Genomic DNA, 25901 nt, shown 5'->3' with positions numbered 1-25901 from the left:
TCAACTTTTTATCTTAGTTTCATGATAGCGATTAAAGCATCATCATCAGCTATGGTCAATCCACTGCTGGGCGAAGGCCTCCCCTTCACTGCAATTTCTACCGTTCCTGCGGATGTAATAAACTTACTTTATTAACGCTAAATTACCAAAAAAGTTCTATTTTTTTCGTGAATGCGTCAGATTATTTTTCACGTCCCGTCATTTCAAATTTTGTTATAATATATTTAACAACGTGGCAATTGAAAATCAATTACGGTGAATCTATTTGTGTTTGGCAAGAATGTGTTCAGGAGCTAAATGCCAAATGTCGAGGTCTCCTAGCCACGACGAGAGGGCTTCAGGGTAGTTTTGGTATTCCTCCATTGAAGGGGCCCAGACTACAGGGGTTTACTATATGGTCCAAAGTTTTGGTTGCATAACGACAATCGCACGACCGTGCCTTGTCTTTATGTATCTCTATGTGTATCTATGATTCAATATATGGTACATACTCTTTGGTTCTTTCGGTAAAGTCACGTAGGTAGAAACAATAACAACAGATCACGACGTTTCGATCGCAACACAAGCAGTTTAGTTTTTTTCAGTTTATTTATTTTGGTATAGCCCTGTGAGCCATTTGGCTCTTGAATCGGATGCAACCACAACAAACAAACAACACAAACACGAAAAAACATCTTAAAGTGACTATGTGACTGTGCAAACAGAAAATCCATGAAAAAAACAGCAAAATATTCCTGAAAAAAGCACCGTACACCAACGCTGTGTGTAAAAAATCCCAGTGGGATGCAAGTCAAACAACAACAACCACAAGAAAACTTAGATTAAGGCCATAAGTCTAACTCCGTACTACAACAAAACAAACATGTCCATGATAACAAAATAACCGTGTTGCGATGGAAACGTCGTGATATATTATTTTTCTACCTACGTGACTTTACCGAAAGAACCAAAGAGTATGGATTCCTGCATTCACGAATGCTTCAAATCAATATGGTACATAGTTTGGATTTGCATGGCCACAAACGACCTGTGGCTTTTATTTCACTTATCTCTCAGAGTCAATATGGGTTTACTACATGGTCCATACTTTTGGTTGGCATGACCAGCCATCCCACTACTGTGGCTTGTCTTTAATCAATGTATGTGTTTCTATGGGTTCACTATATGGTCCACAGTTTGGGTTTGCAAGGCTACAGTCGCACTTATGTGGCTTTTCGTTAACTTATCTCTCAGGGTCTCTATGTGTCTATGGGTTCACTACATTGTCAACAATTTTGGGTTGGCATGGCCACAATCGCACGGCTGTGTCTTGTCTTAAAATTCCCACGAATGAAGGAGGATGTTGCACGTCGGCCGAGTTGACCTTGTAACATTTTCGGCACGAGCTGCCGTTTAATGTACCACGAAAAACGCGCGAACGGGGTGGTTGTAGTCAGGGTGTCTCCCACCACCCCACATCGCGACGGCAACAACGTTGGGAGCAACAACAACAACAACAACCGTTGGGAGCAACAACAACAACCGTTGGGAGCAGCAACAACAACAACCGTTATGAGCAACAACAACCGTTGTGAACAACAACAACCGTTGGGAGCAACAACAACCGTTGGGAGCAACAACAACAACAGTTGGGAGCAACAACAACAACAGTTGGGAGCAACAACAACAACCGTTGTGAACAACAACAACCGTTGTGAACAACAGCAACCGTTGTGAGCAACAACAACTTCCACTCCAGAGGCGTCCTCCCTCTCTTCTTCGCCCTTACCCAACATGGACGGTGGAGGCGGCTTCACCGACGTCACCGCCGCCTTTCGGGCTGCGCCCCCCTCTCATCGTCGGGGTTACAATGAGGCATCGGCCAAACCCACACGGCGATCACGCTGACTGCTGAGACTGCTGCTGCTGCTGTAGTCAGTCAGCAGCCGGCCACGGTGTGAGACCCGAGTCGTCGTTCGCCGCCGCCGCCCGACACAGCACGGACAAGAGAGAGAGAGGTGAGTTGTGGCCAAGACTTCATACACAGGGGCGATAGAGAAGGAACTAAACGGGCGGTGTGAATGCAACAAGTGGCCCGGGCTCTCTCTCTCTCTCTGTGTCCGTGTGTTGTGTGTGTCCGTGTGTTGTGTGTGTGTCCGTGTGTTGTGTGGTGCATCAGCCCGTCATCTCAGTCATCTCAGTCAGTCGACCCGTGGCACCTGCTGGGTCTGCCCCGTGACCTCCTGCCAGCGGGCGTTCGACACTTCACGTGGCCTCAAGGTGCACATGGCCTGGCACAAGCGTCGTGGTGACGTCACCGCCAATTAGTTGTGAATGGTGGTTGTTGTGTGTCTGTGTGTTGCGTGTGTCCGTGTGTTTTGTGTGTCCGTGTGTTGTGTGTGTCCGTGTGGTTTGTTAGGCCGGCCAAGCCGCAGTAAACTTTGAGACGGTGGTTCTGGCACCGGCAACAGGCGGCGTCGTCTTCTTCTTCGTCTTCTGTGTTTCATTCTTCATCCTCTTGCTTCCTTTGGGCCCCTTACGTAATGATGATGATGGTGGTGGTGCAGCAGCAGCAGCGTTATCTAACCGCGCGAGGTGTCTCCCCGGTAGTAGGCGCCGCGTGTGCGCCGTAGAATTCGGTCAAGAACACCATGACGTTCATGACGATGACGGCGATATACACCGTACGTTGGATTTAATAATTACGTTTTGTTGAAACAAGTGTGCGAGCAACGCCATTGATAACCATCGCTTGTGACGACGACGACTATATCGTCTATATCGTCGTCGTCGTTAGCTCTCTAGGGGGGCAGTGAGCGGTCACCATTTGTCACAGAAGCGAATGGTCGGCGTCGTGGTGTCGGATGGAGCTGCTGCTGGGGGGGGGGGCCCTGTCCCGTCGACTTCCACACACACGGGGGAAGCGTGGAGTCTCAACCCCTGGCCGAAGCCCCCCCCCCCCCCCATAGTAAAATAAACAAGCTCGGCGTTCTCGTTCGAGCCAGGGGGCTGGCTGGCTCGGGGGGGGGGGAACGTCAGACTTTCACTTCTTAAAACTTGCAAACTCGTCGTTTGAACTAAAAAAAAGAAATCCGACCCCTAGAACGGGACGGGTTTTGACTCAAGGACGTCGCTACATGTCGCTCGAGTCTTGGGGGACTTTTTGAGGGTCGCTAAATGAGTTGGGGGGTGGGGGGGCACCCACGACGCAGTCCCGGGGAGCCTCTACACGCTTGGTGGGGGGTGGGTGGTGGGGGGCACCACGAGCCGGCCATTCGGTGATCCCCCGGTCTGTCGGTCTCACGTCTTGCCAATCGACACGCCGAGGCTTTTGGTGGTCAAACAACGCGATTCGTCGTTGTACACCGCAAACCACGTTGCCTCTGACCCATGCCGCTGCTACGTGAGCTGGCCACCGCGGCGGCGGCGTTGTGGTTCGGGATCGTGCACGGAACGTAACACGGCCGCTGTGTCGCGTACAAAGTTTCAGTTTGTTATTGTGAACGTGGGGAAGACGGGTACTGTAGGTTAACATGAACCGTGCCGCCTAGCAAGGGGGTGTTGTGTAATGTCGCCTGCTTGCTTATGTATGTTGTTTCACTGAAAGTCTCCACAATGACGCTCGTCATTGTTTTGTGTTTGCGTATTAGGGGCCCGTCCATAAATGACGTCACGCGATTTTGGACGATTTTTGACCCCCCCCCTCTCGTCACAGGACGTCACAAAAAGTCAGACCCCCCCCTCAAATATGACGTCACAAAGCTCAGCCCCCCCCCAAAAATATATAAAACATGCTTCAAATCGCTTTAAACTATTGTCACTGTAGTGCGTATTTAATGTGGCACTGCACTCTGATGTCGGAAAAAACATAAAAAAGCCTATTTGATTAAGTAGAACGTGTTGTCTATATTTATTTAAAGTTGCGCATTTTTATGTGACGTCACATTTCTAACCCCCCCCCCCCCCATCGTCACACATCGTCACAAATGTCTGACCCCCCCCCCCAGGTGCGTGACATCATTTATGGACGGCCCCTAAGATAATATTGCGTCGAAGCAGGACCCTGTGTATGAAAGAGTGGGGTCCCTTGCCTATAACGTCTGACTCCTGGTGAGACACTGAATGTCGAACCCGGTCCAGTCTTTGCTTGTATTGGGTGTTGTATGAAGGGGACGCAGTGCATTGCTCACCTCTTGTGCATAAACAAGTGTTTTAGACTGCTACGGGGCACTACCTTCTGCGTGTCAGAAGGCAGGGAGGAAAGATCATTTGTGCTCACGTTTATACCTCCATGTCTACGCACCTTCACCAGCCAACCCTGACCAGTGCGGTGAAGTATGGACAAATCATCCCCCACAGTCTCGGGAGTGGCCTTCAGCAGTTTAATAACAAAAGGGTGTGCAAGACCAAATGACGCACCATCATCGTCGTCATTATCAGTGAGTCTCGGGGTGAGGCACTTGTAGATTTCTCAGTGTTCGTGATTGCATTATCTTAACCGCTCACATTTGGAGAATTAAATCCGTCAGGACATCTGCGACGGTATACTTTATTTTTTTATAGAGACTAAAACAGAACATTGCCTCCTAATTCATCACGGAATACTCCAGAGGTCACCGGTTTGCTCGCCTGTCACGGAACTCGAGACAATGGGCAGATTTATTGGAATCCTCCTGGCTCTTGTGCACCCAGCAATATAAATTGGTGCACCACAGTCGACCCGGCAGGCAGATTGTGTGTCGTGGGGTCAAGTGACGGTAATTCCTACCTCTTCCAACATGTCAGAGTAACTCTCCAGAGCTAGCTCCAGCGGAGGTCTTGTCACGGAGTGTAGTGGTGTAAAATTGCAGGGCTGCACCTTTACCTCGTACAAACCCAATTACAGGCAAACCTGATCTCATCATAAATATCAAGAGGTCCTTTTGCGAACAGTGCAGAGACGACCCGCACCGACACTCCGATCACTCGGAATGCACCCCAGTCTCGTCAGATGTTGGAATTTAAGCAAGATTAAGCGAGGTCAGGGCAGCAAAATCCATTGTTGCACTGTCATTCTATGCTGCCACGTGTATGCTAGCTACCCTTTCCTTCACCAGCCCGCACTGCCCAGTGTGGTGAAAATGTAAAAAAAATGACATGCATGGCTCGCATGCCGTGGGGAGTCCATCATTCAGCGGTGGATTGAAAAGGGCTGTAGATGTACAACACCAAATCCACACATCTTCATCATAGCCATGATGAGCCCACTGCGGGGATGAAGGCCTCCCAAAAATGTCTATAACCGGTGAACTGGTAACTATTTTCATAATCGCTAGTCACGAACCGATAACGATTCCACTGGAATGTTTTAAATGAAAGCACGTGCCGATAGTTCAAGCACCTAGAACTGTGGCAGCCCCAAGTGTAAATAGTGTCTTGGTAAATAAAAGGTCAAGGTGCAGGCCTGCTACTGCAGGAAGGGCTTCCACCAGAGGGAGATCTTGAGGGTGTTTGGTCTCCTCTGTCACACTAACCAGGCATGTTGGTTAGTTGCGTATGCATTTGTACTGTTGGGTGGACAGAAGCAGGGGGGGTGGGAGGTGAGATTTAAGAAACTCTGCCCCATTGTTTCCACTGCCACGCCAGGAGATGCAGTTGAACCGGCGAGTCCAGTGCGCTAACCATTACACAAGGTTAGCTGCCTGCATTTCTCAGTTCAAAAAGTAAACCTGTTATATATATCGGCACACTGGATACTGCTTTTAAGTTTTTATGCCGTTCACGGTTTAAAAAAAAACCTGGGGAATAATCAACCTAGAACATGCGTAAAAGTCAGCTAAGGTCACTCCTGCAAATGCTCTACTGGTCTCTTGAAGTCTTGCTCACTTGTTTAAACAAATTAAACTTGAAATGTGCACATGAGCTGATTTCATCACTGTCCCCGCAGTGGACGTGTTGGTGGACACATCCCATCCGTTGGCGTAATTACTCGTGACCACATACTACAGTGGTAAAATGTCGTGGATACACTACTGTGTATGGTTTTGCAATTGTGCTGTATAGCCCTCGGAGGTGCGTTTTCAGGTTGTACTGTGGGTTATTCGGCCAACATGCCAAACAACACGTGGTATAATCTGAAAATCCGAGAGCAACGGTGTGTGAATAGTTGGATTTGTGAATGGCTGGCACACGTGTAGAGGAGTAGTTTGGGGACGTGACGTCATATGCGCTGTGCGGTGCGATGGCGTCATGTCACCTCGGGGTACTTAAGGGGGGCCCCGTGACGAAAGCGGGGTCGTTGTGGGAGCCCGGGATGGAGAGCGGTTGAAGAAACAGTCAGGGGTAGAGCTCAGGAGCGAGAAGCAGGCGGTAGTTGTGGAAGGTGCTGCTCTCCTCGGTCGGTCGGTGTTGGCTGAACCCCCGATCCGACTCGAGAGAGAGCCCAAGAGATAGCCGAGCTCGGGACAGACAGAGCCAAGGGTCCACGTGAAGGACCCGGTGTAGGGCACCTCCCTCTGGTGATAGTTATCACCAACCCTTGTTATTAAACCGGCGCAAGCTCTTACATGAAGACCTACCTCCGCGTCGTCATTAAGCACACAACTGGTGCCAGAAGTGGTTCCGACCGTCACCGCTAAGCACACAACACACGGATAGAAGATGTTTGTCCGTGATATAAAGAAATCGACTCTTAACAATCGGCGATGATATCGAGATCCCATCACTGGCAACACATGGATTGGTTATGAGCAGAACTCGCAAGTTTTATAGATTGGGATTGGTGATACGTGAGATTAGCCAAGCTGGTGGCGTGAGCTTAATCAGTGACTGGAGGAGCGAGTTGGTCGAAGGGTGGAGGAGGATGGGATCGCAGGTTGAGTGCAGATTCTCACAAATTACGGAAGAATTGGCAGAGCCACCGTGAGAGCGTGAGATGCACTCTGATCGTGTGAGACTTGAGACGTCTGTAAAATCCGTGGTTTTCTCTTTATGCGCATGTGAATTTTTTAAGGGAATTTCAGGCAACCAGCCAGCTTAGAGCACGCTGAGAGCAGGCTGAGAGCAGTCTCCCAACTTCAGCCCTCGTCACCTAACCGCGGTCTCTGCCTTTTTCGTGATTACCAAAATTGTATGTGCATATGCAAATCAAGTGACTGTGCATGGCATGCACCCGATGGTTCATCGTCATGGAATATTTATACCATGCCTCCAATATGGTACACCTCGTGGCATCAGAGCAGAGGGCTATTTGAGATGGTCACTCAGTAAGGAACTGATTGCAGACCATATGTAATGTTCAAAAACAAATATGGTAAAGACAGTATGTGCTCGAGTCTACCCTCGTTTGTCCACTTAATTTGATTTCAAAAGTTGTTTGAAAATAAAGTCTTCAAATTAACCCTAAATTGTTGGTAATCACAGAAAACCTGAACCTTGTGGGTTGAGAAAACTGGCTTAAAGGAATAAAGAAAGCAAGAAACATTTATTCTGTAGTAGCTATACACCTATGTGTACCATGTCCCCAGGCTGTCCTCACCACAACTTTGAATATTTGTAGAAAATTACTTTTAAAGCTAGTATATTGTGTGCCAAAATATCACTTTAGTGACAACAATGCATTGACATTGGGATGAATGAGAGTGATTTGGTGTTGTCACCGGGGTAATGTAATGAAGCTCCAAAATAATTGTTTTACTCGCATGGGACAGAAGCCTAGGTGAATAGCTGCCAAAGACATTGCTTTTAGGGTTGTTTTTCTTGAACTGCAAAGATATGCTCACACTGAACCATTACTCCTCTACAAACCTTTAAGAGTTAATTGAATACATTCACCAGTTAAATCGGCCAATACAGCCATTGTATTAGCATAGTTCAAAAACTAATACCACCTTTGTCATTTCCTTACAAAAGAGGCACACCCTATGTATAGCAGCACGTGTTTACCCATGGGCACACGTGTGTCCTGGCACAGAGAGACGCCCAGCGCAAGGACTCGGAATCAGGTTCTCATCTGTGCAGGCTCAGGTCTGAAATTACCATTATTCAAGTTTAATTTATTAGGTATAGCCCTGTGAGCCATGCAGCTCTTAAGTCGGGTGCAACCGCAACAAACAAAATTTGAACACAGAACATCTTAAAGCGACAACGCATAACAGAAACATCCTGGAATAAACCAGCAAATATTCCACACAAAAAAACAAACGTATTAAAACGCTGTGTGCAAAAATCAATGTGGTGCAAGCCAACAACAACAACCATAAGACAATTTAGATTGACCATATGTTTTCGAATCACCAAAATAAAGCTATAAAAAACAATGTAACAACAGTAATCATAGGAACTGTGATTTTAAATTTAACAATAAACGATATACATAACACGTATGACAAAAACCTGCAGCCATAGCTGGCAGCGCTACACTCCAAGTGTATGATGTGTGAGTGAGTTAGCAGCAGCGTGAGTGAGTCTATGATGTGTGAGTCAGCGCACGATGTGTTAGCGTATGATGAGTGAGTCAGTGTATGATGTGTGAGCGAGTGTATGATGTGTGAGCGAGTCAGCAGCAGCGTGAGTGAGTGTATGATGTGTGTCGGCACACGATGTGTTAGTCAGCGCATGATGAGTGAGTGAGTGTATGATGTGCGAGTGAGCCAGCACACGATGAGTGAACCTGTGTATGATGAGTGAATGGGTCAGTGGTTGTGCGAGTGTATGATGCGTGAGTAAGCGCATGATGAGCGAGTCAGTGCATGATGTGTGAGTGAGTCAGTGCATGATGTGTGAGTGAGTCAGTGTATGATGTGTGAGTGAGTCAGTGCATGATGTGTGAGTGAGTCAGTGTATGATGTGTGAGAAAGTCAGTGTTGGCTCCCTCTGCTCGCGCCGTCACCCCCCCCCCCCCCCGGCTCCGTCACCCCCCCCGGCTCCGTCGCCCCCCCCGGCTCCGTCGGCCCCCCCTGTCTCCGTCGGCCCCCCCTCCGGCTCCGTCGGCCCCCCCCTGGTTCCGTCGCGCCCCCCCAGCTTCGTCGGCCCCCCCCACTCCGTCGGCCCCCACTGGCTCCGTTGCTCCCCCCGGCTCCGTCGCCCCCCCCCTCAGCTCCGTCGGCTCCCCCCCCCGGCTCCGTCGCCCCCCCCCCCCCGGGCTCCGTCGCCCCCCCCCGGCCCCGTCGGCCCCCCCCAGCCCGGGAGCGCCCCGGGAGCGTGCACGCCTCAGGCGGCCATCTTGCTGATTAGAGAAAAAATGCACCCAGGGCTCGAACTCCCAATTTCATTGGTGCTGGCTAGAACATGTCAATTCTGATGAGCTAAAATAACCCATTTACAGGGCTGCAACCCAGGATTTTGCTGGTGGTGCTGTCTCGGTGCCTCTATCGGGCAGCTGTTATGAACCCACTGAGAAAAACACACCCAGACTGAGGACTTGAACCCAGGATGTCGGCGGTGCTGTCTCGGTGCCTGCCTCTGACCCAACTATTTAGACTGAGAAAGACGACCAGTCCCAGGACTGGAACGCACGATCTCGGCAGTGCTAGCTCTGTGCCTCTGACCTGTCCCCCTGAGAAGAGACACGCAGACCCATGACTTGAATGCAGGATCTGAGTAGTTCTGTGTGTATGTTTAACTTTTTTCACACCGTACGTAGCCAACTGTGCCAGTCGGAGGTTCTGGCTCGGTGTGAATGATGCGGCGATCGGAATCAACCTCCATTGTGGCCGCCTCATTCCTTTTTAAAGCTAAGGATCGCGGTGTCCCAGGCTTACTGTGTCCGGCGCGGCCGAGATTGAGTTTCACGTCAATAAACTTTAGCCTGGAGGCCTGGCGCAGAGTCAGGCGGTGTAATGTGACCATGACCGGTGGCGAGGGCGTCCCCTGCCTTGGGAGAGCTATTCTCAGCCCCTTTTGTGACGCCCCTTGCCGACCTTGGGAACCACGAAAGCAAACATAAAAATACCAATACAAACACTAAATTAAGAAAGGTCAAAGTACAGTTATTCCTCGATCTACAAAAACTCAATTTACGGAATTTCAATGTAATGTAAAGTAGATATTAGGGAATGAAGTGTACATAGGTTACGCTAAATTGGCGTTTACGGAATTTAGAATCTCTAACTCAATACACTTATTTTGAGTATTATTGTTATTAATCATAAAATTGTAGTGATTTCAAGCTTTCGTGACTGCAGTAATTCATACTCTTTGTTTTTTTCGGTAAAGTCACTTATATTGAAAAATAACTAATACATCACGACGTTTCGATCGCAACACAAGCAATCGTCTTCAGGTGAAACAATACAGCAGGCAGACTGCTGAGGTAGGAATAAATGTAGCGAGAGAGCTACTGCAGCTAAAGGTTATATACGTTTGTGGTGGGAACAACCCAAGGGTAAGTGGGCATGGCTAGGCAATGGCAGAGCCAGGATTTTCAGGTAGGGGGGCAACCCCTCCAGCAATGAAAAATGATAGGAGTTGTTAGTAAGCGAGGACTTGTCCCTTGCTTTTTATTCTACGCGTGTGCGGCGATGGCGCAGTCATCGATCGAGGGTCAAATTCGAACCGCGTTGTGTGACCGGCATGGCGCTCGCTGAGGGTGTTTGCCTTCAGGGAAGTCGTGGACTGTATACGCAACTGCGCACAATTCTGAGTCACTTATAGCTGCTTTGCCGTTACTTATTGCCATTTATGGACTCGGACTCTTGTCCTATCATCTGGCACGTAATAATATGCTACACAGTGGCAGTGGGGGTCGCAAAATGCCGATTTATTACTAATAAACCCCAATGATCTGATCAAAATGAGGGATTTCGATCGGATCATTGGGGAGGCACAAGCAAACTTAGAAATGTGATGCAACTCAGAGAGTCGGCCAACACAACAGCCAACACTTTACCTGGTTGAGCAACGTCCTTCCAAAGATTGCTAAATTTTGCACCCACCTTCTCGGTTGAAGTAATGTCCGAGTTACGTAACTTCGCCGAAAGAACCAAGGAGTGTGAATTCCTGCAGTCACGAAAGCTCCAAATCAAGATTGAACCACTTCTACGGGGAGGATTTCCACACAACTCAGACTTGACATCAACCGAGAAGATGGATGAAAAATGTAGTTGTGTTGGCCGACTCTCTGAGTTGCATTACATTTGTAAGTTTGCTAAGTTTATTTTTCTTTTTTTCTATCACCTTGTTCCCTCTGTAAATTTCACCCCCACCTTCTCGCCCGTTATGGCAGCTCCCCACCCCCTCCCCTCCCTCCCCCCCTCCCTCGGATTAGCCGAGGTATTCCTAGCTCTGCGATCTTACATTTACTTGCAAATGACATCCCTAGCCATGCCCACTTACCTTTGGGTTGTACCCACCACAAACGTATATAACCTTTGGTTGCAGTAGCTCTCTCGCTACATTTCTTCCTGCTTCAGCAGTCCACCTGCTGTATTGTTTCACCTGAAGACGATTGCTTGTGTTGCGATCAAAACGCCGTGATGTATTAGTTATTTTTCTATCTACGTGACTTTACCGAAAGAGCCAAAGAGTATAAAATTGTAGATTTATCATTAAATATGCGTTAAAAAAGGTTGTCTGTATTCTTAAGTGTGACCTTATATCTTGGGGCTGAATTTGTTTTCTCCATAGGAACGCATCTCCAGTTACATAATGAAAGTCAATGGGGGAAATGGGGTTTTATATACGGAATTGCGCATTACGGACAGGACGGCTGCGAGTGAATATTTTAAGAAATGGGCAAATAGCAATCTGCCGATGAAAATTAATTATTATGCTCGTGATGCTGTTGTTCAATAGTGTATGTAAGAATCGATCATCTGATAATGGTACATTGTAGCTGATGGCACAAACAAAACAAACAAATAAACACCAATCGGGAAAACATTCCAAGAAAAAAATAGGCAAGAATGTAATCTTGAACCAAAGCTATTCTTACATTCCATATATGGCAATCTTTTTAATCTATTGTCATATCGCGACCATAATTCCATTCAGATATCAACTCTGCCTATCATCACTGTTGGTACTTGCTGGTCTATAAAATGAGCACCGCTAAAATGTGGGAGTCAAACAATGGTTGCCCATTGGATCTTACTGTTCCTGCCACTGGTTCAGGCCTGGCCGTGCAGACGAGTGCTGCCCATGCTTGCTTGAAATGGGAGAAACTTGCAATGTTTGTTTTAAAATCTGCTTAACCAGGCACAGAGGAGGGTTCTGCTTGGGTCGTTTGGACAATCTTTTGCTGATATTTCACCATACGGTGGGAATGGGGGGGGGGGGGGGGGACCCGAGATAACCCAGCAATGTAAGGCATGGTCACACATCCCCAATCCAGAGCTCTTGAGGCAGGGCTCGGTGGGTCAGATAGATTTGTGAATCCCCCAGCCCGCTGGACTGGAGATGGCATCAATGTGAATGAGCTCGTAGACCCGTTTGTGCACACCATTGCACAATGCAGTGCCCTCGTGTACATGGGGTTTCTTTGGGCACTCCAGTTTCCTCCCACGCACAAACTACTCGTGAAAAAGGAATTGGCCAAACATCCGAATGCAGAATCTTTCTAAAAAACCTTTGTAAGGTTTTCCTGGATAAATATTTCACAGTGGTTAGCACACTGCTCTGATATATGAGTGGAGGGTTATATTTGGAGCAGTTCTGACCACCCTGCTTCATCAACCATAACGGAGACAGCAATTGGAGGCCTTCAACCAATAGTGAATTTACAAAGGCCTGTAAATTATTATTAGTATTATAATGTATTGTTTGACAGATCTCCACATTTTCTTCTGCTTTGTTGTCTCATGTTGCAGGGAACCGGACGTCAGCATTGTAAGGAGAGTGTGGGGGAGAGCGTCGGAGTGAGAGCATCACAGCGAACAAGAGAGAGGGGAAGAGGGAAAATGTCCGGCATTGTGAGCCGCGTGTCCGAGGGCCAGACGGCCGTGAGCTGCTTCATCGCAGCTGCGAGCTTCGTGCTCTTCCAGGTGCTCTTCCACTGGGGCAGCGCCCTGCTGAGTCGCCCCTTCTGCGTCGACGTCGCCAAGATGTCGAGGCAGGCGCAGATCGAGTGGCACTCGAGGTGAGAGGGCTCCCCCGTCTCGTCTGTGGATCCGTATTGCCTGGCGCCAGGGCCGCGGCAGAGCCGAAGAGCGACTCTCCTCACTTTCATCACCACTGTCTCAATTATCCGTGGGCAGACTATCCTGGTTGTGGAATAACCATGCTTGCGAATAAAAGGAAAATAGAAATCGAAAATGTTACAGTATTCCACGCTCATTCACACCTTTTACGCCCATGCTGCTTCTATTATTAGCTGCTCTTCACTATTGACTCATGACCGATTACTTTAGGAACAATACAACCAGGTGGCGCACATTCCACAACTTCACCCGCGGTGTACATGGGTAAAATATTAAATACGTTGCACAGTCTTTTCCATGATTTCCATTAACGATGCTTTTTTTTTATCCAGGTGACCCTTCCCCATGATCTCGGATATTTTAAAATTTACTTTACATACACACGTTGCCTCTTATTGGTGTTTAGCGTAACAATTACATTGTTTGGAAGTGCCCAGAGAAAACCCACCCTGTGCACAGGGAGAGAATGACTCGAACCTCCGCTAGGCAAACAAGGGCTCTCCAGAAGCAGCTTGCCTCATGCAGGCCATACTCTTTGCCCTTGAGGCGGTCGGGCGAGGGCTTGAGTGACCTCGCTGCTGTGGCCAATTCACTTAACGGTCTGCCCGGTTAAACATTTATGACGTCTGTTGGATGCGGTGCGGTGTGGAGCACAAACCGGGGTTTGGTCACTGGCCCCGTGCGCTTCCTTTATTTATAACCAGAAGGACGATGAGTTGTCGGGAGATCGCCAAGGTCCATTACCTCTTGTTGTTGTCATTTTAATAGCAACAATGGTAATAGGTTATGACGGAAAGCCTGAGCAAGTGCTTGAGACTCTTTGTTGGGAGGATCTTGCTTAAATTGGTATGTTTGGCCAATTCTTTTTTTTAAGGAGTAAACTGATTCAAATTAGTTTTTTATCTCGGGTTAGATTGTGTGGTTAATACCTGATAATGCTGGATGTAATCCAGCTAAACGTCGTGTATAATTGTCAAAATTGTATTGCGCTTTCAGCAAACCTGTTCTCTGAAAAACAATCAATTGGCACGTTTGTCCGGGTGACAACTTGATTTGTTCGGCTGTGGTGGGTGGTGGCAGTTGCAAAGCTCTAATTGACATACCCAGACGAAAATTTTAATTATTAATCATAACATTGGTCGCGAAAGCCTATGTGTGAAATTAAAGGGCGGTTTTTTTTGCGTGGGTGGAAACCAAAGAACACAGGCTCAGTCGTGCGTACAACTGAATGTCTGCTTACTGCCATCTCCTGGCCATCTCACACCCCAGTGATTTGGAACGTTCACTGATATGCGTGATCTAGCAACCCTTGCCTCCCGAAGCAGTGCTATATTTGCCTTCACTGCAATTTGTTCCCTCCATTATCTTGATAACTAGCGGCTCTGGTAGCCACTTTCAGAGTGGGCTTTCTCCAGTCGCTTCCACACTATGTCCATCACTTCTGCTGGACACAACACGTCCCACCAGTGCACTATTTCACATCATCTAACCACGCCTTTCGTTCGCGGCGTCCACCCCGTTTACCTGCAGCCACACGGACGGCCATAGATGACCCATCTTCGCACCGGATGGTCTTCGACTTTCTCTCTCCACATAGTTGTGCTGGATTGGAGGCATGAAATGACACTTGCCTTGACCGCTTGTCGTTGTTCTTGTGGTTGAGAGTTGTTTCCACGTGCCTGTGCTGTTGCAGGGTGGTGTCCACTGCCCACGCCTGCATCGTGGGACCCATCTGCCTGTACCTGCTGTGGTTTGACGACGGCGTCAACGCCGACCCCATCTGGTGGGTGTCCCTGACTGATCCAATGTAGCCCAGCGCAGCATAAGTTGGGTCCTGCCAAGCTACCCACCAAAACAAATCCCTGCCTTTTCTAGCCCAGTGTATCCAAGGATAGCTTCAGTGAAGCTCATTCTCAACAGTTAAATCCAGCCAGCCTAGTCCAACCGGCCTTAAGCCCATCCCAGCTTTGCGTAGTCAAGCTTAAGTCGAACCATTTTAGCCTGACTAGTATAGCCCAGCGAAACTTAGCCTAGCCTATTGAAATTAATGCTAGCTTTTCTCACCCTACACTAGCCTCGCTTACCTTTGCCTAGTCTAACCCAGCATAGACTCTCCACAAAGTCGTGCTACTCATTTTATCGACCCTTGAGAGATGATGATGATTGTAATGGGGTCGAGTTAACTCCCGGTTGCTTTTTGAATTTAAGACATCACAATGATATTTTATTTTTCCAGGTAGAGCCCACTGAACTGTATAGCTCTTTTTCAGAAGCTGCTTGACCGCAAATGATAGCTCAACGAAGTGGCTCATCATGTGGATATTTATAGCCTCTAAATACTCTAAAACGCATATTTCTAAATGAGGACGGAAAAACTGGAGGACCTGGGGAAAATCCACGTGACCATGGGGAGAACATGCAAACTCCTGTATACCAGACAAGGTAGTTAACATCTCGCCACCATGGCGCCCCAATTGTGAGGTGACTCCTCTGACCACAGGAACAGGCAGCCATGTGGGGACAACCGTGAGCCAAAATTAACACTGCCCAAGTCACGTTACAGTGGTAATTCAATTACTTCTGTCGACAGCGTGCCTGGTGAAGGGCTATAAAAAAAACCCATCTGGACAGGCGATCTAACAATATCCATTTTTCTGTGAAAGCCCCACTGAGTCTCATGACTTTAGGACGTTCCTGCGTTGGAATGTTTATCCATTTTCTTTTCTAAACCCTTTCCAACTAAGGTCTAAAGTGTTTTGTGCATAAGCTCGGTCAACCATCTCGAATGGTGGAGCATGATGACACCCTTCAAGGTGATCCAATACGAAGCTTAAGTGTAAAGGTGTGTTGCGATTAGGAACTTACCCTATTGAAGACCCGCTAAATTGATCACGGGGTTTTCCAAAAATAGAAGACAACACAGTAACAAGCACTGTTAGCAAATGTGCCATCTCATTGTGTGCTTAGAGATACCTGTTAGAAATATACAAATGCAATTTGCACCGAAGGTTACCCATTGGCTTTCATACTGCCACTTACAGACTCCTGAAGACAAACTCATGTTTGTGAGTGTGCCTCCATGCTACAAAATGCAGATCAGCCAGTTTGCCTACATTTGATTTATTTATTAGCTTTATTTTAATGAGCACAGAGTGGTAGTGCAGTGCGCACTGTGCTCTGAACCCAATAGCCATCAGCCGATGGAAAGAAGCAATGATGAGGTTCAGTGGCTTCAAGAGCATTGGCCACGTTGACCTCTTGACCTTGGTGAGAGCCAGTCTCCACGTAATACAATAACCACTTTATGAGACCTCCTTTGCCAGTAGCAAGATATAATAATAGGTTTTTACCATTTTATCTGGCAACAAAACTGATACCTTTTTTACAAGGGATCCTGCTTGCATTAACCAGAACACTTGTGGTCAAAATGCAAACAAAAAGACAATACTGATAATGTATGCACTGTCCTTGAAATTGATTGGTCCACACCCGAGACAGCTTTTCTTAGAGCCCAGTCTCACAGTGGTCATCTGGTCCAATAACCACTGTTTACTTCTCATGAGTGGTGATTCTTCTGTGTTTTATTCCTGGAACAAACTCTCACTGCGCATAAAACAATAATCTTCACTGACCTGCTTACATTCCTCCCTTGAGACCCATCTCTTCTCCCTTTCCTATCTTACTGCTACTCCCTGCTCCGGCCCCCCAGCTACGACCAGGCCTACCCCAAACCCCTGTCACTACCTGTACCCCAACCCCTACTTAACCGCACCCAACTGTCCTTACTGTCACCATAACTACACCGCGACTTTTAATAACCCCATTCTTTATTTTAACCACTTGTCTAATGTACAATTGTATCATTATTGTAAAGGCACTATATAACTCTACATATAAGATGATAAATAAAACCAATATAAGATGAGATTATCGTGATAGTAATGATGATGATGGCTATAGTTGACTTCAACTTGACCTTTGAGTTGTTATTGAATGCTCTGACCAAAGCAACACCTGGCCGGATGTGTCTGCAAATGTGTCTGTATACACAGTATTTATATACATATGTGATTGTGTGTGTGTATATATGGGGAGCGGTGGCAGAGTGGATAGCGCCCTGCACCATAAACCCAGCATCCTGAGTTCAATTACCAATCACAGCCAACACCAGTGACAATGATCTGAATCGGTCCTGGGCCTCCCGTAGGTTGACTCAGTCTTAAATAAGTACCTGGTGGGGTGTATAAACATCAGTACTGGGGAGACAAAGGTGGTCGGGCATGGTGCCGGTCACCCACCCCCTCGTGTGCCAGCCTTGATAGGTGCTCGCTAACAGCTCTTGCCCAAACAGTCTGTGAAGGCTATACGGAGGGGTCTTTGTATTTGTGTTCACGTTAACATTAATTTGAGTTCTGTCCCACACAGGGGTGACCCCTCCAAAGTCCAGATCAGCATTGCCATCACCGCAGGATACTTGTTCTCAGGTGAGGCTCCACACACACGCACCGAAGCCACACAGACCACACACAAATCACACATACACTATCCCTCACATGTACACTAACCCTACCACGATTACTCTGATGCCAACTCTAAATTTAGCCATGACTCTAACGCCGATCGTAAACTTTGATCATAACGCTATTCTTCAGACTAAAGCTAACCGTGGCCCTAAGACTAACACGAATCATAGCCTAACCATAATGCCTACTCTTAAATCTACACCTCACCAAAATACTAACACTAACCATTTCCATAACCCCAATGCCATTTCTAGCCCTAAACCTCCCACTACCATAAACCTCAAGATAACTCTAATACTAATCCTCACCCTTACCAAAATCTGTACTCTAACTATAATACTCCAGGCCGTTTCTGGTGCCCGTTTGTCCCTGTGTTCATGTCCCCATGTGCCCCTGTGCACTTCCTCAGATCTGCTGGTGATCTTCGCCTACTGGCGCCTAGTGGGGGACAAGCTCTTTGTGCTGCACCATGCCGTCGCCCTCTCCTCCTGCTTCTACGTGCTGGTAAGCCTGACCAGGGCCAATAAAAGACTAATATTCCCCCGTATAGCCTTATTAGGCTGTTGGGGGAAGTGCTGTTAGCGAGCACACGAGGGGGTGAGTGCCCAGCACCACGCCCGGCCACCTTCGTCCCCAAGTGATGATGTTTACACACCACAACAGGTACTCATTTAAGGCTGAGTCGACCCAGGGGAGGCCCATGACTGGTTCAGATAATTGTCACTAGTGTTGGCCGTGAGTGGAAATCGAACCCGTGTCGCTGGGTTCATAGCGCAGCGTGTTAACCGCTGTGCCACTGCCCCCCACCACCGTGTTGACCTGGGCCAACACGGTACCACCCAGTACCCCGCGGTACCACCCGGGAACATGCAGTACCACACACTGCCTTAAAGTGCCACACATCGGGATACTAGACTACACGGTGCCACATGGAACCATAGAATACTACACAGTGCCTTAGAACACCTATCTTGTTCCAAATTCCAATAAAACAGGCATATAATACAATACAGCGTAACGGTGCATATAGTGGTTAGTTCACTGTGATTGATGAACCAGGCCCCCACCCCTTCATCAACCTGCACTGACCAGCACGGTGAAGTATGGTCAAACAACCCCCATGATTGACAACCGTGTGGAGAGAGCTTTATTATTCTTTGCCACGGCCCTGACAAAGGGATGTCCATTATTATTTAGTGCGATAAATGCCACAAAGTACCATGTGATAACAAACCAATATATACAATACCTTAAAGATACAATGCATTACAATGAAATAAACCACACAATGCAATAAAAAAATGTTCTGGCTCTCAAAATAGGAATATGGAATGTCCACCACAATCTCCACTCGGGGTCTGCCTGCTAAGATGAGCACCGCTCCACTCTCGTTGATGTTGTGGAGAGAAACCTGCACTCGTTGGAGGAATCTGCCATAGTCACACAACTGTGAGGCTTCCCCGGGTAAGGGGTGAATTTATTCTGCATGCTGAGCATTCATATAATTCGCCTTTCTTTTGTGCGTGGTTTTAGCAAGATGGTGTTTTGGCCTACTTTGCAAACTTCCGACAGATGGCGGAGCTGTCTACGCCATTCGTAAACCAAAGGTAACAACACCACACGCCTCTCCGTGTACACAAAGATACAATCCACGACTCAAACTGGCCGCTATTTCTTGATCAAAAATGCATCCGCAGCAATGCAGTTGAAATCTAGCATCGGTGAAATAAAATGGTGCCGATTCATCCTCGCAAATTCCACAATAATCATGAGCGTCATGACTCAAGCAAGCCTGAATCTGCTAATGAGGCACTTCATGTCAAAATCGTTACAGAGTTTGGTTGTGCTGGGTCACTTCTGCTGATATGATGCACTCACGGAAGGCCGTGGGGCCGATCGGTTGTGTTAAAAAAGGTTTTATATTTTCCGTGAAGAGATTAATACACGATGGATACGTATTGTCTGCTTATCGGTTTTGTCTCAAATCCCAGCGCATTGATAACATGATTTATTTATGATTTAAAAATTCATTTTTGCACTCTGGACTCCATATGTAGTAAAGTGATCCAAATTATAGCTTACCAAGATAGTCTATTACCAATATGTGGGTGAACTTTTTGGCTACCCTGTAAGTACATGCTTTGAGAAAGTGTTAATGTGGCAAGATTGTGTTGATTGTCTCGTATTTTTTAAAGTTTTAGGATTGTTCAACAGTATCGTTTTCAAACGAGTGCACACACAGGGTGGTCTCTTACCATCCCATCTCAATTTCAGAAGCATTGTGTTAATGTTGCCTATCTAATAAGAGGTTTTCATCAACATTTCAGTGAGATATCACTCACGGGCAAAGGAAAAGAAGGGAAGGGCCTTGAGCTCGGGCTAAGGGCAGGGAGTCGACAAGTACTGGTGGCGAGTGTGAAGGGAGTCGCAGACGATAGGTGCAGCAGAGGGGAACGTGCGACCTCTCACTCACTTGAAGGTCGCTTGGAGGCTTCGACAAAAAAATCCATGGTGTCTGGAGCTAGAGTGCGTGGAGGAGAGTAGAGAGAGACTTGAGAGAGAAAATAGAGGCATGGGGGTGAGCTCATGGAGGAGCTTCATTCAGGCCACACTCTCCTCGCTGCGAAATAACCATTTTGGACCTGAACGCTGTCGACAATTCCTCATTGTTCCTTCTCCTCCTCTGCCGGGCTCCAGGTGGTTCCTGGAGGTGCTCGGCTACCAGAAGTCGTCGCGCGCCTACGTGTGGAACGGCCTCGCGATGTCCGCGTCGTTCTTCCTAGCGCGCGTCGCCACCATGCCCGTGTACTACACGCGCACACTAAGCTGGCTGGGCACAGAGGCCGAGGCCCGCCTCGCCTGGGGCCACCGCCTCGCTTGGTGGCTCCCTAGCATCACGCTCGATCTCATGAATATCGTGTGGATGAAGAAGATCGCCCGTGGGTGCTACCGCGGTCTGCGCCACACCTTCGGGAAGGACTCGCGGCCGAAAATAACGGTGGAGGCCACCAAGCGAATGCCAGAATCTTTGGCAAACGGGAAGACTGACTGACCGACCGACTGACCGACCGACTCGCGCATTAGTCTGGGTTTTTAATTACGATTCAAAAATACTGTTTGATTTTTATCCAATCCTATTTTTGGGTCAACGTTATTTTTGTACAGAATACTTGGGTGGTTTTTTTCTTCTTCAGAGGAGGCAACAATGTCTGAAATCGCCCCTGAAAGTTATAAATGGTCGCGAGATGCGGGAATGGGCTAACGGGGAGATTTGTAACCAACGGCTCCATCTCCATGCACTCCACCAACCCTTCACCTCCGAGTCACTCCATTACGGGGGCTTGCCTCATCATGGCCAGCACGCCCTGACAACGTTTTGAATTTGAACCCATTAAGCAGGTCAGTTGATCTTTAATGGGTAAACTAAGCGCTCTGTTGATGAGCGTTCTTTACGAGATGCCTTTTTACACTCCCGGGGTCACATTTAAATCGCGAAGCACAACCGTGCTGAAGCACTAACCAGAACGATTGTATTGGTAGACACTCCCAATATGTCCGAATGACGGGGGTGCGGCCACAACCTTTGTGAGCTTCGACACGGTTATCCTGGTTTTTCAGACAAAAAGCCCATGCCTTAATGTGCCCACTTGTTAAGATATGATGCAATTAGAAAAAAAACAGCATCTACACACCATTGAGTATCAAGATGCCACACTTCAAATGTGAAAAGCAGGTGCAGCGCTGAATTAAAATACACAGCCCGGGGGGGGGGGGGGGGGGTGGGAGGGGGGTGGTGGGAGGACACACCGCCCTACGCGTCGTGCACTCGCTCCATGCTGAACAGGCCGACGGTGCTCAGGGTGGGGGGGCCTACGGGCCCCCAGACCAGAATAATTAACTTAATCAGTTCCAACTTGTCAGTCCCATGTTTCCTTTGCCTGTCCTTCTGTGGTCGGTGTTCTTGTAAAATCTCACGATTCCAGCTGTCTTGAGCTGGTTGTATTACCCGCCTCTTTAGCTTGCCGTGCGATTTGTTCCCTTGCCAGTCCCTGTCATACAAAGCGCTTTACACCCTCCTTGGCACCCTTTGTGTGAGACTCTGGAGACTAATTGTCCACCTTTAACTTCTCACCTAATTTCACGGATCAGTTTTGTTACGTTAAAGTGTTAACCGTTCACTGTTAACCATTTACCATTCTCCGTTGAGAGCTGTAGATGGTGATATTGGTTCACAGTATAGTTTAGTCTAAACCTTTCGTAAACAACTTTTCATTGTTTTGTCGCTAACCTGTCCTTTAAGGGGACCACTCCTACATTCTCGTGTCCATCTTCTGGCTTGGAGTCATCCACTTAGGTTACCAACCTCTGGGTGCCAATTCATTGCCCTTCTTGGTAACCCACCCTCCCCCGCGCTGACAAATATGCCAGGAGCACCACGCCACATAGATTCAACTCTATTGGTGTTGTAAAAAATTTGGAACTGAAAAAGCTTCATCGCTTTGGGCGGTACCATTTTCAACTCTGGTCCATGGACTGTAACCCAGAGTAAGCCAAACCTGCGATGGCAAACGCAGAGTCTGGCCCCAAGAAGGTTCCGGACGTGAGCACTGCTTTATTTAGGCTTTTAACATTCACCAATTCGTCGATTCAAATTGATTCTTACACTCAAAATACATGCATCATATAATGTGTGCAAGAAATTATTTCTAATCCATTAATGTGGTGTGCGATTTATTTTGTGGTCGGCCTACAGTTTCAAGGAAATCTTTATAGCCACTGTCACACCTTGGATCAATTACAAGTTGCAATTGTGTACTTCATGAATTACAATCGTGTTGTAATCGTTCAGCTTAAAATGCTGCTGTCGTTTATGCCAGTTCTAGCCACTATAGAGTCTCCCATGTACGAAATGGGAGAAAACATTATTTGCGATTGGCTTCATCACTTTGAACAATGATAATTCATAGAATTGTGGCAGGGGTGATTTGTTCCTTAAGCTGGTTTTTGGTGTCGGTCGCATGGGCTTTGACTGACCCAGCCTTCAAATGTCTTGCTTAATCATTTTGCTAACTCGCAATAACCTGCTGTGTGTGCGCGAGTAGTTCAACTCAATCTGTCACATGTCGAAAGCGGTGATGGTGGTGGTGTGTGTTTGATTTAGCTCCGCTTATGCTGTGATGCCCAACTTGGAGCTTCTCTCTCCACCTCGCCTTGTTGTTCCCCACCCCTCTGACCCCCCCCCCCCCTCCAGCTGCAGTGGGGCGTTGTTACTGACAATCAAATCAGCTATTTATTGATGTTGACGTATTAAGTTTTCAATTCGTGTACAATGGGTACGAGAGTTCTGTATTTGGGGGTTTGGGTAACGTGGAAGGCAGCCTTGGCAACACGTTTGAGGATTACAGGGCGACAACAGACAGATCACCGGCCGTTTGGTGACTCTTGACAGGATAAAGGCTCATCAGCCCTGTCAATGGACCAGCAGACTGTGACATCATATTCTGTTCAGATTCCCAGTTTGTTTGATCACGTGCTGATCTCACCAGAAAGTGATGCCACAGGAAGAGCCGCTTGCTACAGGAAGTCGAGGCACTGATCACTCTGCCATCACCCGATTCTCCTGCGGGTTTTGACGGGATGCCTTGGGGCGACGATGAAGAAAACGAGCGCTGAACTGAACGGGGGCGACTTTTGCGGTCCCGGTTACTCCGTGAGAATTGCGTTGTGCGGGGCCGGGCTTTAAGGTCTGCAAGAGAGACCCAGCGCCGACCCTCCGTGTCTGACCTCGTGCGGGGTCGTGTGAGTAGATTAGTTCGTGCAACTGATGTGTCTGACGTGCGTGTGCGTGTCTGTCTGTGTGCACACGCCACGTGTGCAAAGCACCACTAATACAGTCGTCGGGCCCATTCTATTCCGCCTGCTGCCCCCCTACAACCATAGTGCCTTAACACTGACGACACGGGTACACTCACAAGCAGGGTACACGCGCTGCTAGAACAATTGGTGGCACGTGCCACTGAACATGGACCGTACCATTTTGTATGTGGTGGATGCCTCAGTGTGTGTGTGACGTTTAATTTGGGACCGAGAAGGGGGTGGTGGTAGTAGTGGTGGTGGTGACAGCAGTGGAGCGAAACCGCGTTGTGTTTTTAAGACGACCAAGCCAATAAAACAAAACTCTTGTCTAGGGCTGTGTCTCCATGGCTCTCCGGTATAAGTTTGCAGCTTCCAATGGTGATAAAAACAAAAACTTGAAAGTTATGTTAACGAGCCCCCAGCATTGCACTGCTCCATTGATGTACTTGCAGTCGGTAAAGCCGAACATTCGAATACATCACTGTAGAGATGTCACGAGAGGGCGCTATGACACCAAGTATTTTATTTGAATGTTAAAGCTTCAAAATTCGTATCGGAGGAGGCACCCAGCCTTAGCAACAGGCACGAGATATAAGAGCTGGACAGTTGCACAAATCGGGCAACCTTGGTCACATGTTCACATTCATCACCATCCAAGCGTGGATTAAAAAGTTCGTCTGACTGCATCCGATACCAACTACCGTATAGTCCCTAATTGGTTGACAAACGTCGCCCAAGTGAAAGCCACTTGATACAATTGATGATCCACATAATTATAGTGTCCAAAATGTACATCCCAAATGTGGAACTGCCCAGCTGTTTGAATTTTATTTTGGTTTGTGTGTCCCTTGACGGAGTGTGATGCGTCCCTGCGTCAGTGCCACCATGCCATGCTGTGGCCAGATGCCAGCCCCACCTAGCACCACCTTCCTGCTTCTCTGTGCCGCTTCGTTTGTGCCTTTTCTGCTCACGTGTTATGGAGAGCTTTTCAGCCAAGTTAAATCAAATGTATTAACAATGAGTCACTTAAAAGCTACCAGTCATGACTGCAGCAGTGGTTGCGGTGGTGACGGTCTTTTGTGAACGTTCCATCCCCACGATGTGAATGCTTCTAGATTTGAAGCTTTCGTGACTGCAAGGATCCATATACTCTTTGGTTCTATTCGGCAAAGTCACGTAGGTAAAAAAATAAAATAACAAAAATCACGACGTTTCGGCCACAACACAAGTGGCCTTCGTCATGACAGCACGGTCCCTTCACCTGATGAAGGCCACTTGTGTTGTGGCCGAAACGTCGTGATTTTTGTTATTTTTTTACCTACGTGACTTTACCGAATAGAACCAAAGAGATGTGAATGCTGTCCAATGCTCACGGTCAACAGGTCACCACGGCTTATGCCACTGAGGCCACCCCACTTCACTGATGCTTCCTTCTGTCGGTTCTTACCCAATTGACGCCCCAAAGTGGGTGACGATAACTGCTTGTTTTACATCACACATTTGTTATGGACTGGTTTCAACTTTTAAATAAGGTAAGAGGCCAAGTTCCATAGCAAAAGGTTTGATCAAACGAGCAAAGGGTGGTGGCGCTCATCTCTAGATGGCCCTGAACCAGTGGTGTAAGTTCCACATTCCCATGGCTGGGGACAGTTATCCACGCAACCACTGTTAAATAATTACCTCTGTTCAGAGTACTTTGTGGTTATTTATTATCGTCACTATCAGGGCAAAAGCTGTATTTTGAGTGTGACGTCTAGACATGTCTTAAGCTGTGGTTCTCATATTGTAGTTAAGTTGAATAATTTCTTAGTTCGCTCCAGTGATTATATGTCAATCATGGCTAATCAAAGTTAGGCAGGACTTTACCTGACCCCTACGACCCCTCCCGCAAACAATGGTATAGCCTTTTGATTGCCAGGCGGCACATACAATCAGTGCACGCTGGTGACAGTGGCGGGGTTTATCATGTTTAATGGTGCGGCGGTTCGATGATCAGTTTTCTAGGAGGTTCAAGTTGGTGTTCATGTCATGAAAACTTATCCAATTATGATGGCTCAGGCGGGGGAGTGTTTCATGTTTGCCAAGTCACAAGATCTGTGTTTTGTGTTGAGAATTTGCGATCACGTGAAGTGGACTCGACGAGATTGACACATGAAATGGCACACACGGATGTGCATGGGGTGGCTGGAGTTTAGAAAACAAGTGCAGACACACCTTTAATAACCTGACCCTAAATGAGGAATATTTTGGAGAATCCGGAGATTTAAGGAGATGGGTGTGGGTGATGCATTTGGATGGGTGCTACCGTTAGTGTGCAACCCAGCCCCTAAATCTCGTGTAACTTCCTCACTTTGCTTTCCAACGCCAACTGTGGACTCCTCGCTGTGTCGGAGACCCCATCCCATTTAATTAAAGGTCTGAGCGTGAA

General features: G+C 47.6%; 2 protein-coding genes across 5 annotated transcripts in view; one reads left to right on the top strand and one right to left on the bottom strand.

Moving 5' to 3' along the window:
* The window catches only part of LOC116943799 (uncharacterized), a 17014-nt gene extending 15156 nt beyond the window's left edge, over nucleotides 1–1858 (bottom strand). Inside the window, exon 1 of the mRNA XM_032957009.2 lies at nucleotides 1769–1858. Coding sequence (XP_032812900.2) covers nucleotides 1769–1775 — 7 coding nt within the window. The 5' untranslated portion in view covers nucleotides 1776–1858. The remainder of the gene's footprint in view (nucleotides 1–1768) is intronic.
* LOC116943747 (TLC domain-containing protein 4-B-like) lies at nucleotides 1838–25901 on the top strand. Of its 4 annotated transcripts, none has more exons than XM_076066139.1 (8): nucleotides 1841–1997; nucleotides 2399–2663; nucleotides 12765–13033; nucleotides 14788–14877; nucleotides 17520–17578; nucleotides 18027–18121; nucleotides 19151–19224; nucleotides 20315–25901. In XM_076066139.1, the coding sequence occupies exons 2-8, from the start codon at nucleotides 2631–2633 to the stop codon at nucleotides 20667–20669; spliced, it is 975 nt and encodes a 324-aa protein (XP_075922254.1). In that variant the 5' UTR covers nucleotides 1841–1997; nucleotides 2399–2630; the 3' UTR covers nucleotides 20670–25901. The 4 variants fall into 4 exon arrangements, with proteins under 4 accessions (XP_032812816.1, XP_075922254.1, XP_075922257.1 ...); XM_076066142.1 differs by lacking the exon at nucleotides 2399–2663 and adding an exon at nucleotides 2159–2259 and having other exon boundaries at nucleotides 1843–1997; XM_076066144.1 differs by lacking the exon at nucleotides 2399–2663 and adding an exon at nucleotides 2159–2287 and having other exon boundaries at nucleotides 1843–1997.

The sequence above is a fragment of the Petromyzon marinus genome, chromosome 1 (assembly GCF_048934315.1).
Source record: "Petromyzon marinus isolate PM22_M1 ecotype Great Lakes invasive population chromosome 1, UKy_Petmar_22M1.pri1.0, whole genome shotgun sequence".
Taxonomy (NCBI): Eukaryota; Metazoa; Chordata; class Hyperoartia; order Petromyzontiformes; family Petromyzontidae; genus Petromyzon; species Petromyzon marinus.
Note: the sequence above shows the minus strand (reverse complement) of the source record. Positions and strands in the feature narration are given on the sequence as shown.

Bases quoted from the DNA above. Each gene is read 5' to 3' on its own strand.
- LOC116943747 (XM_076066139.1), top strand. From the start codon at position 2,631: ATGACGTTCATGACGATGACGGCGATATACACC. The intron at 14,878-17,519 runs GTGGGTGTCCCT...TGTCCCACACAG, and splicing joins GTCAACGCCGACCCCATCTG to GGGTGACCCCTCCAAAGTCC. The intron at 18,122-19,150 runs GTAAGCCTGACC...GCGTGGTTTTAG, and splicing joins CCTCCTGCTTCTACGTGCTG to CAAGATGGTGTTTTGGCCTA.